This window comes from Tiliqua scincoides, chromosome 1 (genome assembly GCF_035046505.1).
Source record: "Tiliqua scincoides isolate rTilSci1 chromosome 1, rTilSci1.hap2, whole genome shotgun sequence".
Lineage (NCBI taxonomy): Eukaryota > Metazoa > Chordata > Lepidosauria > Squamata > Scincidae > Tiliqua > Tiliqua scincoides.
In genome coordinates, this window is record NC_089821.1 from 234738761 (window position 1) to 234755849 (window position 17089).

Sequence of the window (17089 nt, forward strand, 5' to 3'; positions counted from 1 at the left end):
TATTATTATTATTAACAACAATATTTACCTATTTTCAACGGAAAGTTCACAAAGCGGTTTACAGAGAAAATCAAACAAACAACTAATGGCTCCCTGTCCCAAAAGGGCTCACAATCTAAAAGGATGCAAAAGAACACCAGCAAACAGCCACTAGAAAAGACAGTGCTGGGGTGAGGAGGGCTACTCATCATGATGACTGTATGCTCCTTTCAGGATCAGAAGGCAGTTGCAACTGGCAGGGGAGCAACAATGGGGGAGAGGTATGCCTTCATCTTCAGCTTGGCTACCCTGAAGAAAATGGTGGGTCACTTTGGGAAACAGAATGATGGGCTAGATGGGTCCTTGGCTTCATCCAGCAAGGCTGTTCTTATGTTGTTTTGCAGAGGCTAGCAAACCAAATCACTCCAGACTCTTGTTTTAGTTTGGTTGATTACTGCAAGAGCAACAGTGTGCAACTGACTCAATTGATTTCTGTCTGTGGAGGACTGCAATTCTCGTTATTATTGATCATTTTCAAGCTTCCTGAACCAGTTCCTATTCCACCACAGCATGAGTGAAGATGGATCAGCCATGCACAAGTGTTCAGCTAATTTGTTTGTTGACTGCACTTATGACTGCAAAGAGCGAGTTCAGTGATTCAGGAGGGATTATTCGCATGACAGAAGGCTTCCTATGCAAAGTATTTTGGCAAGGCACTCAATCCCACACATTTTGAAAATTCAAATACAATTAGCTAAACAGTTGTATGAGAGGCTTTCATGCATATAACCGCACAAGGCAAGCAACATCTGAGCTCAGGCATCCACAGATATAAACTGTGCTCTTTAGTGGAAATCCATGTGAGCATCTTATAATGCTAAAGGCTACCATGAAGTAGCATTATTGGTGGACACTGGGCAGATTGTGTTGCTTTCTTTGCATTGTTGCTTCTACAGGGCTACTTTGGGCAGAACATTTTCAAAGACTGACTGGGCTCAGGATGTTTTGCTGACCATAACATCCTGAGCTGAGTCAGTCTTTGAAATTCTTCCACCCATATTAGCTCTGCAGAAGCAGCAATGCGAAGACTGCAACTCTGGTTGTCCCAGTGTCCACAGACAGAGATGCCATTTCTTGGTGGCAGGCAGCACTGTCAGATGCTGGAGACATTCTCCAAACAAAGCTTTCCTAACAAAGCAGTACTGGGGGTTTGTGTAGCCCGCTTTGAATGTGATCTGATGACCATATTGTAACACTGAAAAAAGGGCAGGAAAGGGCAATCAAATTGATCAGGGGCCCCAAGGAACCTTCTCTATAAGGAAGACTAAAATGTTTGGAGCTTTTCAGTTTAGAAAAAGGCAACAGTCAACTTAAGCAGGCAATGACATGATACAAGTTTTCAAAAATTATGCATGGTGCTTTTTCTCCCTTTCCAATAACTAGAGGTGTTCTTAAATGTTTTTATTATTTTAGCCATTTTTTTTAGCAATCATTTTTCTCCAAGGGGGAGTGAAGAAAGCGGTGGTTATGTTTTTATTCCAAGTACACATTTTTGTAAATTATAATTATAAATTACAATTGCTTTAAAAGTGTATTAGGTAAGTGATATAGGTGGTATAGTGTCAGCAGATGCAACAATTGTTATTACCCATACACCTCCCCCAGTTCAGCCCACAGTGAACAATATGTAGAGGTGTTTTATTTTTTTGCAGATTTGGGGTTTTTTGTTTTAAACATGAAGTGAGAAGTGCAGAAAGCAGCAGTATATGTTTTTATGTCATTATCACCAAAAAAAATCACACCTATACCAATAACACAAGAACCTGGAGTCATCCAGTGTTTGGATTCAGGGCAGACCAATGGAAGTACTTCTTCACATAAAGCATAATTAATATATGGAATTCACTGTCACAGGATGTTCCAGGGTGGGAGGAGGGCAAGTGGAGGACAGGCCAGTGGGTGGACCAGGCCTAGTTAGGGGTGTGGTGCCAGGATCTGGCACTTGGGCCAGATCCTAACCCCACCCCAAGCGGCCCAGCCTCATAGCAGTTATAGCAGCCTTATTTTGGTGGTGCAGATCCAAGTAGCCCCATTGGGGCAACTGCTGTGCAACACAGAGTAAGGGGAAGTGATTCCCTTTTGCACTGCAGCCAGCCCCAACCCTGCGCTGGATACAGCACAGGCCAGCTGGCCAGCCTGTTCCAGTGCAGGCTAGGATTGGGCTGCCCATGATTCTAGACATTAATAATAATAATGTATTATTGTTATTGCTACAGATATGTTTTGGCATGTCATAAATGTTAACAAAAGCATGTATTTGAAATGAAAGAAACCCACACATCCCAAACAGCCAAAGGGTATTTTCAAACAGGCTGGGAATAACAATTGTCTCATATACTTGAATGTGCTATGAAAGTTCTGTGTTACTGCAGAGTGCCTGGAACAGTCTCTTAACAGAACGAAATTCTAATTATAACAAGAGGCAAGGCAGCTCAGTTCACTCACAGATTCATTATTTATTATACTTCTTGTTTGGTTCATGAACCAAGTTTCACAAAGAAATGACATGTCTGATTAAATAATTTGTGTGTTGTTGTCGGAACACTACAACCCATTCTTGATCGTAATCAGTTCCTACAACAGTCCAGTTGAAACAAATATGAAATCTTAACTCATCGGGAGGCCTTGGAACACAGTGCTATCAGCTTTTTGTTTTTTTGTTTACTGGAATGCTCATTTGGTCTCTTGACAGGGAAAACCACAAGCACAGAATAGAAGGGTCATAGTTAAAAGGGCCGATCATTCCTCACAGAAGATTCCTAAATATGGTGCCTTTTACCATGACAAGTACAAACAGGACAAGATGTAAGTTTTGTCGTTTCTCCAGACAAAAGCAGCAGTGACCGACTGACAACCTTTCATATGTGGGCAGGAAGAAACCTCTTGCTGAGCAGCTTGCAGACATACAGCTGTTCTTCACTCCTTTAAGGGCCAAATTGCATGTGATTGGCAGTTCCATGATTCTTTCTCCCATTTTTTTTTAAACATGAAGTAGCCACTAGAGGCTGAAATCAGGAGCAAAGGATTGACAGTGTACTGACTGTTACAACTTTCCAGGGCTTCAGACAGGGGTTCTTCCCAGCCCTACCTGCCAGGGGCTATACTGCAGACATTCTGTCACTGAACTATGACCCTTCCCTTAAGAAGGGAAAAGGGTTGAACACCCCTCTTTCCTGCTAGTTATCTGCTCTAGCTTACAGCATTCCATATCTGCTTTGTTGGAGAGAGAGAGAGAGAGAGAGTGTGTGTGTTTTGGGATGAAGACTCATAGAGCTGCCTGTCACATCTAGCTTGTCAATCAGGTACTACCATTGTCAAATTGCTGTAACCCAGCAACAACAAATGGTGTGTTGGAAACCTACTCTACATCAAATTCTTTCTCCTTGAAACAGACACCATTATTAACCATTAGGAAGGGTATTGAGAACAAAACGGCTAGTATTATAATGCCGTTGTACAAATCTATGGTAAGGCCACACCTGGAGTATTGTGTCCAGTTCTGGTCACCACATCTCAAAAAGGACATAGTGGAAATGGAAAAGGTGCAAAAGAGAGCAACTAAGTTGATTACTGGGCTGGGGCACCTTCCTTATGAGGAAAGGCTACGGCGTTTGGGCCTCTTCAGCCTAGAAAAGAGGCGCCTGAGGGGGAACATGATTGAGACATTCAAAATTATGCACGGGAAGGACAGAGTGGATAGAGAGATGCTCTTTACACTCTCACATAACACCAGAACCAGGGAACATCCACTAAAATTGAGTGTTGGGAGGGTTAGGACAGACAAAAGAAAATATTTCTTTACTCAGCGTGTGGTTGGTCTGTGGAACTCCTTGCCGCAGGATGTGGTGATGGCATCTGGCCTGGATGCCTTTAAAAGGGGATTGGACAAGTTTCTTGGAGGAAAAATCCATTATGGGTTACAAGCTATGATGTGTATCTGCAACCTCTTGATTTTAGAAATGGGTTATGCTAGATATGCCAGATGCAAGGGAGGGCACAGGGAGGAAGTCTCTTGTTATCTGGTGTGCTCCCTGGGGCATTTGGTGGGCCGCTGTGAGATACAGGAAGCTGGACTAGATGGGCCTATGCCTGATCCAGTGGGGCTGTTCTTATGTTCTTAACTGACACTAAACTTGTTAATAAAAACATTCATCTTTAAAGTTAGAGCAAGGACACATGCACAGGCTCAGGCACACACACAGAGTCTAGATAAAGGCCTCTAGAATATAAAAGGAATCAGGGCTTTTCTTGATCTTGGATAATTTGTGAACGTTCTAAGATAGTACCTGAAAGAGAAGGAATATTAACATTAAAGCCAAAATGGCCAAGTCATATTGCACAATAGTCTTGCATAAATTGCTTTAGAAAGTGGAATCTCATTTCTCACTTTTCCTTCATTTCAGTGGTTTTAACCTTTTAGTGGTTTTAATGATAATGGTTTTTATTGACATGACTGAAAGTTTTCAGTTGACTTTCAGATCCCAGTGACAGCTGGTGGCCATCAAAATACCTCTGGCTCAATTCAGACACCACATCAAGTTGAAGGATGCTTATCTCTGGTTTGGCATGATCTGAATGGGGAAAAAAATGGTTTCTTGCTGACTGGCAAACCAGAATCAGGAACTATAATTTGAAGTGGGTTTGCAATCCCTGACTTGTCTTACTAGAGGTTTGATGTGATGTCTGAATTGCCAAACCACAGTTACAGCCACAGCTCCCCCTCCACCATGACTACCCACCATGAACACAGGAGGGAACTTATGAAGCTGAGTGCAGAGGGGACAGAACATAAAAGCAGACAAACTGAACTGATATCTGGACAAGACAGAGGTTCTCCTGGTTAGCAGACTCACTGACCTGTCATCAGTGGTCCACTCTTGATGGGATTGCACTCTCCTTCAAGAAGCAGGTTCACAGTTTGGGGCCTGCTTTTGCTCTTGGATTTCTAGATAGTGATTGTGACCTGAAGCACTTTTGCTCACTCTTAACTGGTGTGCCAACTGTGTTCATTTTTGTCTCAGGACCTGGCCACAGTGACCCATGCCTTAATCACTTCCCAATTGGATTACTCCGCAATGAACTCTCTGTGGGGCTGCTTGTGGAAGCTTCAACATGCAGCTGCCCAAGTCTTGACCACAGAAAGGCTTTATTGTTATGTTTCACCTCTATTTGTTTCTGGGCATGATTCAAAATGCTTTAAATCCCTTTAGCTTATGGCCAGGATACCCAAAGGTCCACATTCTTCCATATGAACAATCCTTCCATTAAGATTTAGGAAGAAGGCTCTCTCACTGGCATGTTTCATGGCTGAGGTTAAGATGATTTTGATGTGGAAGAGCCTTCTTAGTGGTAGCCTCTGCCCTCTGGAACTCTCTACCACTTAATACGTGCCTAGTCTCCTCCCTGTTGTTTTTCCCTGAGATCAAAGACCTGGAACTTTCAGCAGGCATTTCCTGGGCTCTCTTGATTCCATTGCTGCCTCCTTTGTTTTGATTCTATTTGCTTTCACTGTTTTGCTTGTTGCTGCTGGTTGATTTCTGTGTTTTTATGGTACAATTTGTACTGCTTGTTTTAATTTTTTCATTGTAAGCTACTTTGAGCCCACAAGTGGGAGAAAATGTGGGGTGTAATGTTTTTGAAATACCTAAATCTTTGGTGGGAATATATAGCAAGGGAGGTTAAATCCCTCCATATAAACCACAGTCTTAAGCTTTTTGATTTCTGGCACCATTCCTGTTTTAAGTTCATCTGTTAATGGTGGGCTTAAGGTCTCATGTAGTTTGTCCTTCAGAGTTGAATATTTGAACTTGCTCCACTGAAGGACTAACTATGCCACATGCAAAGTCATGTAACAGTCCTCTGATGCTGGTGTTTAAACTGAAAACAAACAAACCTAGAATTTGTTCTGTGTGTGCACGCGTGTGTACATGAACAAACACACACACCCCTGAAATGCACCCCACCAGTGGTGTAGCTAGAGGGGGTGCAAAGCACTAAGTCTTGCAGGGAGCCTCACCAGAGGCGTTCCCGATGGTGGGAGCAAAACTGAGATATTTGCCACTAGGGCGTGCAATTGGCCCTTCCCCCTCCCCTTCGGACCCATTCCCAGTGGTGGGAGCAAAACAGTGGTGGGAGCAAAACGGAGGCAAATGCCTCCACTGGGAATGGCTCCGAAGGGGGGGAAAGGGAGCCACCTGCACGCCCCAGTGGCAAATGCCTCCGTTTTGCTACCACCACAGGGAATGGATCCAAAAGAGAGGGGGAAGGGCCACTTGCACGCCCCGGTGAGGCTCCCTGCAAAATTTTGTGCTTTGCACATAATCTAACTATGCCACTGCACCCCACACGCGCACCCCTGAAATGCTCTGTCTTCAGGAAGATGGGAGGAAAGTTTTGCACTATTTCTGTCTTGCAGTATTGATACTGTATACTAACAATACAAATAACAACAATTACAGATTGGATACCTGTGGTGGTGATGAGCACGTGGCCCAATGAAGCAGAGTGTAAAGAGCGCAAAGGCAAATGCTGGTAGTGACCAGGTAGCTATTGCATAGCCAAACCATTCCAGGATCTCACCAAAGAAATTTGCTCCAGACACATATGCAAACAGTCCACCTACATGGAAAAAAAGGCACATGAGCACTTTTGAAAGCTGAGTCAATATAGCAAAGCAGAAGCCTAAATGTCACTAGTATGATGCACTACAGGTCTGATTCTCCTTCCCTAAACACAGAATTAACAACACAACCCTATACACCTTCACTCAGAAGTCCCACTATGTTCAATAGGGCTTTCTCCCAGGTCATTGTGTACAGCCTTAAATCAAGGCTACAGGAGCAATTTTGCATCCAGTTGGGCTGTTCAATCACATTGACAAATAGAACTGAAATAAACAGGATTTCAAAGCCTTTGAGCAAAACCAGATGAGACTGGACTATGATTGATTGTCCAACCAGTTCATACATAAAGCAGGGGATGTTTGATTAAAAAAAAGGAATATGAGGCACCCAAACCCTCCCCTCTCCTCAATCTTCTGTTACAGAGCTGGTTCATACAATATGCCTGAACAGCTCTTCTGCACATCTCTCCCCTTTCCAGCACACTATCCCACATATTTGCAAGTGTGGGGTAACCATCCACACTTTTAAGTACTATGTAAATTCTGTTATGGTAGTTCAGATGGTCTGCTCTCCCTGCAGCAGCTATGTGAAGTGGAATGCTGTGCTGGGAAAGGACAGGATGATGTGGTAAGGTGGGTAGGCTCCTCTAGGAGCAAGGGGATGTCAAAAACCATGCTGGGTATATTTTTGGAAGATTGGGGAGCCAATTACCTTGTGGAATCTTGTAAGTGAGCTCTCCAGGTTTTCTTAGCTGGCGTAGAAGGACATCACTATGAATATTGATTCCCATCCCAAACAAGAACAACAGGATGCCTAGAAGAAGAATATGAAATGTTTCTGGGGAGAGTGACCTAAATATTTCAAATCTACAGTCAAGCAAAACAGAATAACTGAATAGCTACAAAACATGTATCAACATGCTTGAACAACCCAATCTTATCCTGAGTCTACTGCAGCAAATCTCATGATCCACTGCCATAAGTCCAGTTACAGCACTCAAAAGGTGTGCCGCTTTCAGGTGTTCTGAAGCTGCTGGTGCAAATGGCCCATGCACGTGTCAATGGCCCACCCAGGCCACACTGGAGCAGGTCGTGGCAGAGGCAGGTCATGGGCAGTTTGGGGGAGGTACCAGGACAGTTCAGAGGCAGGAGGGGATGGATCTTGGTGGCAGCAGTGTGTGCCGGATCCTATCCCCTTTCCTAGCCTGAAGCAGGGGAGTCTGCTCTAGAGTATCTCCAAAAGGTGCCTGTCCTGCCTCTGCTTGAAGATCTCCAGAGAGGGACAGCTCACCACTTCCCTTGGTAAACAGTTCAAATGCAGAGCCACTCTTACTGGATTGGAAAAGGAAAACAGAGAGGAAGAGGAAATGTGGAGGGGAGGAAAGAACTGAATGAGAACATTAGAGAATGGGAGGACCAGAGGCTGGCACATCATCAGGTAAGGAGGGGAAACATAGGGCTTGCTGCTTCAGAAGCTATTGGGCTTCATCTGCTTTCACACACTGTACAGTCAGTTCTTGTTATCTGTTAGGGTTAAGTTCCTGGAAACCCTAGTGATTAGTGAATTCAAAGATTAATGGGGTTAAGTACAAGGGGTATTCTGGGGAGGAAGGGGATGGTATTCTGCCATCAGAAGAATTGAGCAGACCCCCTTGGGAAGCCATCAGAGGGCAGCAGGAACTGCTCAAATCTCTGAATGCTGCAGAAGCTGCAGGGACCTTTAGAATGGCACCCACAACCAGCACAGACCCCTTTAAAATGGCCGGTGGAAGCTTCTGCTGGATATTTTTAAAGGGTTTGCACTGGTCCCAGGTGCCATTCTGAAGTTGCCTGTAGCCTCTGAAAGTCTCTGCATAGTGGATAAGGAGAACAGAGGTGCAGAGGTGGGTGGCAATTTTGCCCCTTGAAGATAAGTAAATGTGCAGATAACAAATTCGCATATAAAAAGAACTGACTGTATTTCCAAGTCAGGTATTGTCCATTCTATATCAGTGCATTTGATTTGGGGAGGGGGAATAAGTGCAGAATCTTGCGTTTGTCTCTGTTGAACTTCGTTTTGCTAGTTTCCGCTCAGTGTTCCATTCTCTAAAGGTCCTCCTGAATGCTACTGTCATGTTCTGCAGTGTTAGCTATTCTTCCCAGTCTAGTGTCATCCGCAAATTCAATAAGAATTCCCTTCACCCCTTCATCTTTGATAAATATGCTGAACTAGGACCAAGACAGAGCCCTCGAGACTTGAAACTGTCCCAGGTTGAAGAGAGCCACTGCTAGGCACTCTTTGCATTGTATGTGGTTGCCCAACCAATGTTAATTCATCTAATTGTGATATCATCTCTAGTCCATGTTTTATTAGGTTGTTGATCAAGATGTTGTGGGGAACATCTAGGGAAATAGCTTTGTTTCTCTGTTGCAGCAAAAACAAGAGTCTGGTGGCACCCTTAAGACTAACAAATCCTGCAGTGTCCTTCTTTTGCTTGTTGTGATTCAAAACATGATTTGTTATCTTGACATGTAGTACTGTGCCTCATTCATTACTTGACACTGTGAATTTCAGTAGATCTCCATTAAGCTGGATGATCAGTTGCTTGACATCCAGCAATTATAATTACCTGATGTAAATCTTATGTCTTTGCACCAGTCATCTGGGTATTCAGCGCAGAAAATCATGTAATAGCCTTGAAGGAAGCCATTATAGATACAGAACAGCATGCTGAAAAAGAATGTCTTCAGTGGGAAAGGTCTGCCTCTTGTGAAGAGGGAGTAAATGAATGTCCTAAGGCAGACAGAAAAACAAAACAAACCACACGCAGAATGTCAAGCAGCTGAAAATAGCTGAAAACAACAGATCTGACACCTTCTCATAAGTCAAAGAATCCTTCATTTTGCCTCAGATGGGTTCTCACTACAACCTGGAGAACCATCACTTGACAAGGACTTCCCATATAATTAACTGAAGGAATGTTCTGCCACAGGATGCCATGACCTGTAGCTGAAATGGCAATTAGACAAATTCATGGCAGAGAGATCTATCAGTGATTATTAGCCAGCTCCATGGAATTCCCAGGAGCAGGATACTGCTGAATACCAGCTGCTGAGGAGCAACAACAAAAGACTGCTATTGTTCAACAACAAAAGATCTGTGTGGTGTCTTTTCAGAGGCATCTGGTGGGCCACTGTGGGAAACAAGCTGCTTGTTCCGGTCTATTGCTGGTTCACCCATGCAGCCACCTGATGCAGGTTGCATCAGGGCAGACTGCTGGGGTTCAAGGGGGCTGTGGATTCGGGGTGCCTTTTACCCTGGAACTGCTATTGCTGCTTCCCTCCAACCAGCCACAAATGCAAGCCACAGCGATCTGCTTCCCACTTGCTCAAGCAAGAAACAGATCATTCCCCTCCTTAGCATGCTCCTTGCGCTCTGCCATGAAACCCAAAAGTATGAGACTTCTGGTTTCATTTTCAGCTTGAATTCACTGTCCTGTCAATGAAAATGGATATTCCACACTTCTGGGTTTCACCGCAGCAGACGAGGAGCATGGGAAGGATTTTTGGTTTGGCTTTTTTTGAAGTCTAGAGGAGGCAGACACGAGACAGCATCAGGCCACAATGCCCCAGGTCCCATTTAGCAGAAACATTCTTGTGAACAACTCTTCACAAGGATCCATCCAGTTCATGGTTTCACTTCTGCTCATAAAGTAAATGAAAAAGTAGTATGGAAATATGTGCACCTCTTATGAGGACACATGACTTATCAGAAGGAAGACAGCAATCTAAATATCTGTTTCTGAAATCCGATTTCTTGCACACAGATCAGTGCCACGTAGGGAACAGCTACACCATCCTGTTGGATAATACGTACATATGTGCCTGTTTTGCTCTGTGTGTATCTGCCAAGTCTCCTACCCAGTCTATTTGCTTTTCCTTAAAAGTTAGAACTGTATCTGGTGGTGACAGCAAGGTTCATTTAGCTGCTGCTTCTTTAAAACGACTGCTGTGGCAAATGTTTTTCTGGCGTAAAGGTAATCACAAATAACATTTTGCCTGTAAAGGTGCTCTGTAGACCTGGATCTTGGTATGTTCCGTCAGCTTCTTGTTGGACCAGACGCTCTTTGTGAGTCTGGAAAACGTGGTAGCTGCTTTACCGATGCGTTTGTTTAGCTCGGTATCGAGAGAGAGCTTGTGTCCTGAGTACACTTCTGTACTGCAGTGAGTCATGGACTCTTCGCTCACAACAGGAGAGGAAACTGAACGCTTTCCACATGCGCTGCCTCCGGCACATCCTCGGCATCACCTGGCAGGAAAAAGTTCCAAAGAACACAGTCCTGGAACGAGCTGCAATCCCTAGCATGTATGCACTGCTGAAACAGAGACGCCTGCGTTGGCTCGGTCATGTCGTGAGAATGGATGATGGCCGGATCCCAAAGGATCTCCTCTATGGAGAACTCGTGCAAGGAAAGCACCCTACAGGTAGACCACAGCTGCGCTACAAGGACATCTGCAAGAGGGATCTGAAGGCCTTAGGAGCGGACCTCAACAGGTGGGAAACCCTGGCCTCTGAGCGGCCCGCTTGGAGGCAGGCTGTGCAGCATGGCCTTTCCCAGTTTGAAGAGACACTTGGCCAACAGTCTGAGGCAAAAAGGCAAAGAAGGAAGGCCCATAGCCAGGGAGACAGACCAGGGACAGACTGCACTTGCTCCCGGTGTGGAAGGGATTGTCACTCCCAAATCGGCCTTTTCAGCCACACTAGACACTGTTCCAGAACCACCTTTCAGAGCGCGATACCATAGTCTTTCGAGACTGAAGGTTGCTAACAATCATGTAAAGGTGGAAAATCAAAAACAGATCAGGTTTAAACTAAGGATGCAATCCTATCTTGCGCTGGAACAGGAAAGCCAAGAGGCTTGCACTGTATCCAGTGTAGGATAGGTGCTCAAAGTGGCTCAGCCAGACATAAGGGGAAACATTTACCCTTACCTCCGGGTAAACTATCCTGGCCCCAATGGGTCTCCTTGGACTTGTGCCATAACTGCTGGGTCCCAGCCCTGCCTCCAGCTCTCCACCTGCCCAGGACACCCACCACTCACTCTCCCCTGCCCCAGAACGCCTCCCTCCCACCTCCTCCCCGCCCACCCCAGAGCCTTGCATCAGCCCAGCTTGGCTGATGCAAGGTTCACCCTGCAAGCCGTCACAGAGGCTGGATTCAGCCTCCGTGTGCCAGTGCACCTCCGTGCACTGGTGTGGCTTGCTTGTGAGGAGATGCAAACATGCTTTACAGCAGGACCTTTCAAGGTCAGTTAGGATTGTGCTGTAAGGCACAGAAAAAAGGACTCTCTGAAACATGGCTCTCTTGACAGTTTCAAGTTTGTAATCCAACAAAAGGATGATACACACATACACACACACACAAACCAATATTAGAATGTCAAAAGCGGACTAACAATTTATTTTGCAGAGGAGGAAACAGCAGATTCAACAAGGGAAAAACTTGGCAAGTCCTCAGAGGAAATGTTCCCAGACAAAAGGGAACAGGGTCCCTGCCAGGGCCATAGTGAATGGGCAGCCCTGCCAAAAAGACAACAAATTGGTTTGCAGTATGAAAAGTTTGGGGGATTGTTGTTGGAATAATATTGTGCAGTACTCTGTTACCAGAGCTACATAAAGATCACACCAGAGGATTATATGGCCAAAATCAGAAGAAGAACCACCTTCTGGTTGCCTCAGCAAGTAGAGTGAGAATGTATATTGTTTGTATATTGTATGTATATTGAATGTGTATATATATATATATACACACGCTGTTCCAGAACCACCATTCAGAGCGTGATACCAGTCTTTCGAGACTGAAGGCTGCCAACCTATAGAATGTATATTGTAGGGTGAGTACTTTACTGTAACTGTAGGTCACATCACATGAATAAGAAATCTCATCTATAGCAATTGCTGTTGTTGCCAGACTACTACCAGGAGCTACTATGGAGATAATATATCTCCAGTACTGTTCAATCTACACTGGCTTCTGGTTTGTTCTGGAGCCCAGTTCAAAGTGCTGATTACAAGCCTTGCAGAGATGGGCTCAGGTGTATTGAAAGCACCATCTTCTTTAGCAAGATCCTGCCAAACTGTTGATAATCGAGGTAGGCTCAACTTTGAACTTCACCCCAGCTGTGGTGGAATTGGTGGGTGCACAGGACAAGGCCTTCTTTGTGGTGGCACCAAGTATCTGGAACTCCCTTCCCTGGGAAGCTTGTTTGCCCTTCAGCCTGTAGAAGGACAATAAAGGTTACAATGATTAAGAACATTTATATACTGTTTTTCAACAAAAAAGTTCTTAAATTAGTATATGTAGTAAAATAAATGGTTCCCAGTTCCTAAAGGGCTCACAATCTTAAAAATAAAAAAAAGATGCAAAAGAAACACCAGCAAACAGCCACAGCAAAAGTTGATCTGCTGGGGTGAGTGGAAATAGTTGTTCTCCCCGTGCTAGCTCTCAGAGGAGCACCTCTTTAAAATGTGCATCTTTCCACAGGGATCCTTTTCAGATAAGCTTTCAGTCTTGTCTATTTCTGTTGTTAATGTATCTTTTTGTGCTTTTTTGGTTATTATGTCTGTGATTTTTTTTCATTATCTACGTCAGGGGTCTCCAAACTTTTTGGCCAGAGGGCCACATGAAATATCTGGCACAGTGCTGAGGGCCAGAAAAAAATTGAAATATAAATTTAAATAAATAAATTAGAGATGGAACTTAGATGAATGAATAAATGAATGAGTAGGCTCATTCACTCAGCCTCTCCGGCCCTCAGAACACCCTCCAGATGCAATCAGAGCACAGCTCTGGTCATGTTCAGTCAAGTGGGCCAGAGGCTTTCAGGGGACAAGAGGCTGGCCGTGGGTCAGATAGAGGCTCACTGTGGGCTGTATCTGGCCCCGGGTTTGGAGACCCCTGATCTATGTAACCAAAAAGTAGTATATCAATGCAGATATTTTATAAATGCAGATATAAATGCAGAATTATAAAAATTATAATGGCAAGACATGACTTAGGCCCAACACTGACCTCCAGCATTGGTGCTGGGTGTTGCAAACATGACGTAAGGCACGCCGGCAACACCTTGAGCTGAGTCGGCGCTTGCACCGGCTCAGCGTCAGTCAGTGCTGAGCCTAGCATCGGCCAAACACCACCTGGAGCTAGGTAAGAGTTCTGGACAGTGGTGAGGGCTTTGGGGGAGGGTGGAGGTGTTTCTGGGAGGGTGGAGCGGAGGGGGAGGAGCAGGGTTGGGAGGGGGCGGGATCAGCAGAGTTCTGCTCTGCCAGATCCTGATCTTTGTGTTGGGCCTTCTGGCCTGACATGGAGTCTCTCAAGTCTGCACTAGCAAAATAGCTGCCACAGACTTTTTAAAAAAAACATTTTATTTATTTATTTATTACAGATACAGGAAAGGAAATAGGTTATACTTGGGGTAGGTACAACACAGGTTACACATAAGGGTATTGGCCCTAGATTCCACCATACATCATTCAGTTAACAAAAAAACACAATAATCATCAGTACAAAGGCTATCATATTTATCAATATAAAAAATTGCATTTAGTGAAACACTCAATATTGTTTAACTCAAATTATCTATCCAATCGTAAAAAAACTTCCAATATTTTCTTATTCTATCTAAATCTCTCTTTCATTCTTTCTGTTAGAACTTCCATTTCTGCAACTTCATAAATTTTATCTATTAAATTTTCTCTAGTTGGCACATCTTTAGATTTCCATTTTTGCGCAAACAATATTCTTGCCGCTGTAACAATATGTACAATAAGGTGTTTCTTACATTGGTCTTTAATTTCTGCTGTCACATTTAGGAGGAATATTTCTGGTTTGAATGGTAATACACAATGTAATAACTCTTGCAACAATTTATGTATCATTTTCCAGTATTTGCTTTTTCGCATGTCCACCACATGTGATAAAAAGTTCCTTCTACCTCATTACATTTCCAACACTTATTTGATAACCCAGAGTACATTTTTGCTAATTTCTCCGGTGTTAAATACCATTAAGTTAAGATAACTAAAGCAGTGTCTTTTAAAGAGAATTTATATAAAATGTTCTATAAATAGCTGCCACAGACTTGACAAGTCCCATTGGAGGACTTGGGGCTTTCCCCGGGGAAAGGGATGAAAGTCCTTTCCCCCCCCCCAGGAGACCTCTGGTGGCTGGTGTGGTGCCACAGGATGTAGTGGAGGCTGCTTTGGCGCCATTGCACCCAGAAGCGGTGGCGCCTTCAGGACTGCCCATCTCTTGAGGTTTCATTCTCATTGGTACTATTAGCAGAGAGTGTCACATTAGTATTCTATGCAAAAGCAAGTATATTCTGAATCAGTTCTCATGATATTTATTGCATTACATTGATATCCCAACCTTCTTCCACAAAGCTCAGGCTGGCATACATGCTTCTTTCCATCTCCAGTTTACCCTCACAACAAGCCTGTGAGATAGGTTAGGCAGAGACACAGTGACTGACCCAAGTCATCTATCCAGCTTCATGGTGGTGCAGGGATATGAACCTGGGACTCCCCAGTCTGACACCTGAACTGTTATACCAACTGGTGTATGCTAACTGGTGTTTGCTAAAAGAAATAGCTCACTGAAGTGGTCTACTGGGAGTTGTGAACACATGCAATATTTTAGGTCCTTCCTTCAAGAAGAAGAAGCATATATAATGCTTAGCCCCTGGCATATCATTGGAACTAACTCTATAATGCAACTGGGTTGGGCTCTTGATGTACATTGTTACTGTGATTCTGCCCCATCCATGCTCAAGGTAGTATCAACTGTCCACATCCACTATCACCAATATGATTGTGCCAAACATGACTGAGGAGTGTTCTCAATTTGTAGACACATCTATGTGATTGGAGTTTATCCCACACTCAAAATTCCCAGGGTGCAGCATCATTTAGCCTTGAGTTGCCTTTAGAGGAAAGGTCACTGGAAATTTGTGGTGTCTTTGTCATGTTGGCTTTATTTACAAATACATAAGTTGGAGCACTGGGTGGAATTCAGTAGCAATTGCTCTTGTAAGCACATGCATTTCCTAAGCATGTCTGCAACTGCTAGCTGCTGGTTCCTTCTCTTAGCTCCCATTGCAGTCTCTCTCAAATCAAATCCCATTTCAGTTTCTGTCTGCTATCTTTTTCTCTCTTCTCTGTTTTCCACACAAAGGGGGAAGGGCGTCACCTAGACACCTAGACCACAGCCTCTCTTCTTAGTACAGGGTCCTGTACTAAGAAGGGTTTCCATGCAGGATCATCCGGGAGTCATTAAGAAGCATTGACTAGCCTCCTGGATTATTAGCTTAACAAAAACCTTAGCCCCATCCTTCTTCTCCAGCGTACTGACAAAGAGTTGGTCAGCTAAAATTCTAGTGTGTTAAGTGCAGTTGATCCAATACAGAAATTATAAATCCCCAAACGCCTTACCTAATTCTTTAACAGTATTTATCTGAGACCAGAAACGTCTAGCCTTTTCACAGCCACAGTTCAAAGCTATCCCCTGCTCTCTGGGCAAAGAGGTGGATTTCTTATTTTGAGCAGGAGAAGAATACCAGTTCATCACTTTTCATCCCAGGGTAGCATCTCTCTTAGTGGCTATTGTGTACTGTCTCACAAGTGCTGGATCCATTTAAGGTCATCACCAGCTCTTCTACCAAGGAATGTTCCATCTTCAAAGAAAAAATGATGGGGGGGAAAAATGATGTGGGAGATCCGCATTGACTATTTCTAGAGGGTCAGCATCACGCTTAGCCAATCTACATGCTACCCAGGTGATTTGTGATTAAATCTTCCAGTGTTATAATTTTTTTCACCTTCAAGCAGCCACAAGTAACATCAAATGAGCTCAGAACAGCAGCAGTGGATGGGGAGGTATCCACTGTGTCATTTTCCTGATCACATACCCCACAGCAAAGTACAGAGACCCCTTCCAGAGCGGTGCTGCTCTGATTGAATGTGTAACTATCACAGTTAAAGTAAAACTAGCAATGTAAGTCTCACATTACTTTAAAGTAAAACTACCAATGTCAGAAAATCCAGGCAGATCTGCCGCATCGTATGGAAGTCTGTCCCTGAAACTGGCTACAGGACATATACATTATGCAGCAGATCTGTGATTGGATCTCTTGACAAGGTCGATTCTTTCCTTGTTCTTTGATTCTTTCACTCCATCCTCACTTTAGTCCTACCCATCAGTTCAAGCCCATCATCAGTGCATCATTCATGTGAGCCTCCTCAGCAACCCCAGACTGGGTGCTCTGCAGCTGAGCTTCTGGTCACTGTAAGTCAGTGGTTCCCAACCTGTGGTCCAAGGACCACAGGTGGTCCTTGAGACCCTAAGAAGTGCTCCGCAAGGTCTCAGGAAAAAAAAGGACGATCACCTTT

At 44.1% G+C, this 17089-nt stretch overlaps 1 protein-coding gene across 1 annotated transcript in view; it reads right to left on the bottom strand.

Moving 5' to 3' along the window:
- Positions 1-4258: 4258 nt before the first annotated feature.
- Positions 4259-17089, bottom strand: part of SRD5A2 (steroid 5 alpha-reductase 2) — a 49782-nt gene continuing 36951 nt past the window's right edge. The window contains exons 2-5 of the mRNA XM_066611512.1: positions 9271-9434; positions 7374-7475; positions 6507-6657; positions 4259-4325 (exon numbers count right to left, since the gene is read on the bottom strand). Coding sequence (XP_066467609.1) covers positions 4259-4325; positions 6507-6657; positions 7374-7475; positions 9271-9434 — 484 coding nt within the window. The remainder of the gene's footprint in view (positions 4326-6506; positions 6658-7373; positions 7476-9270; positions 9435-17089) is intronic.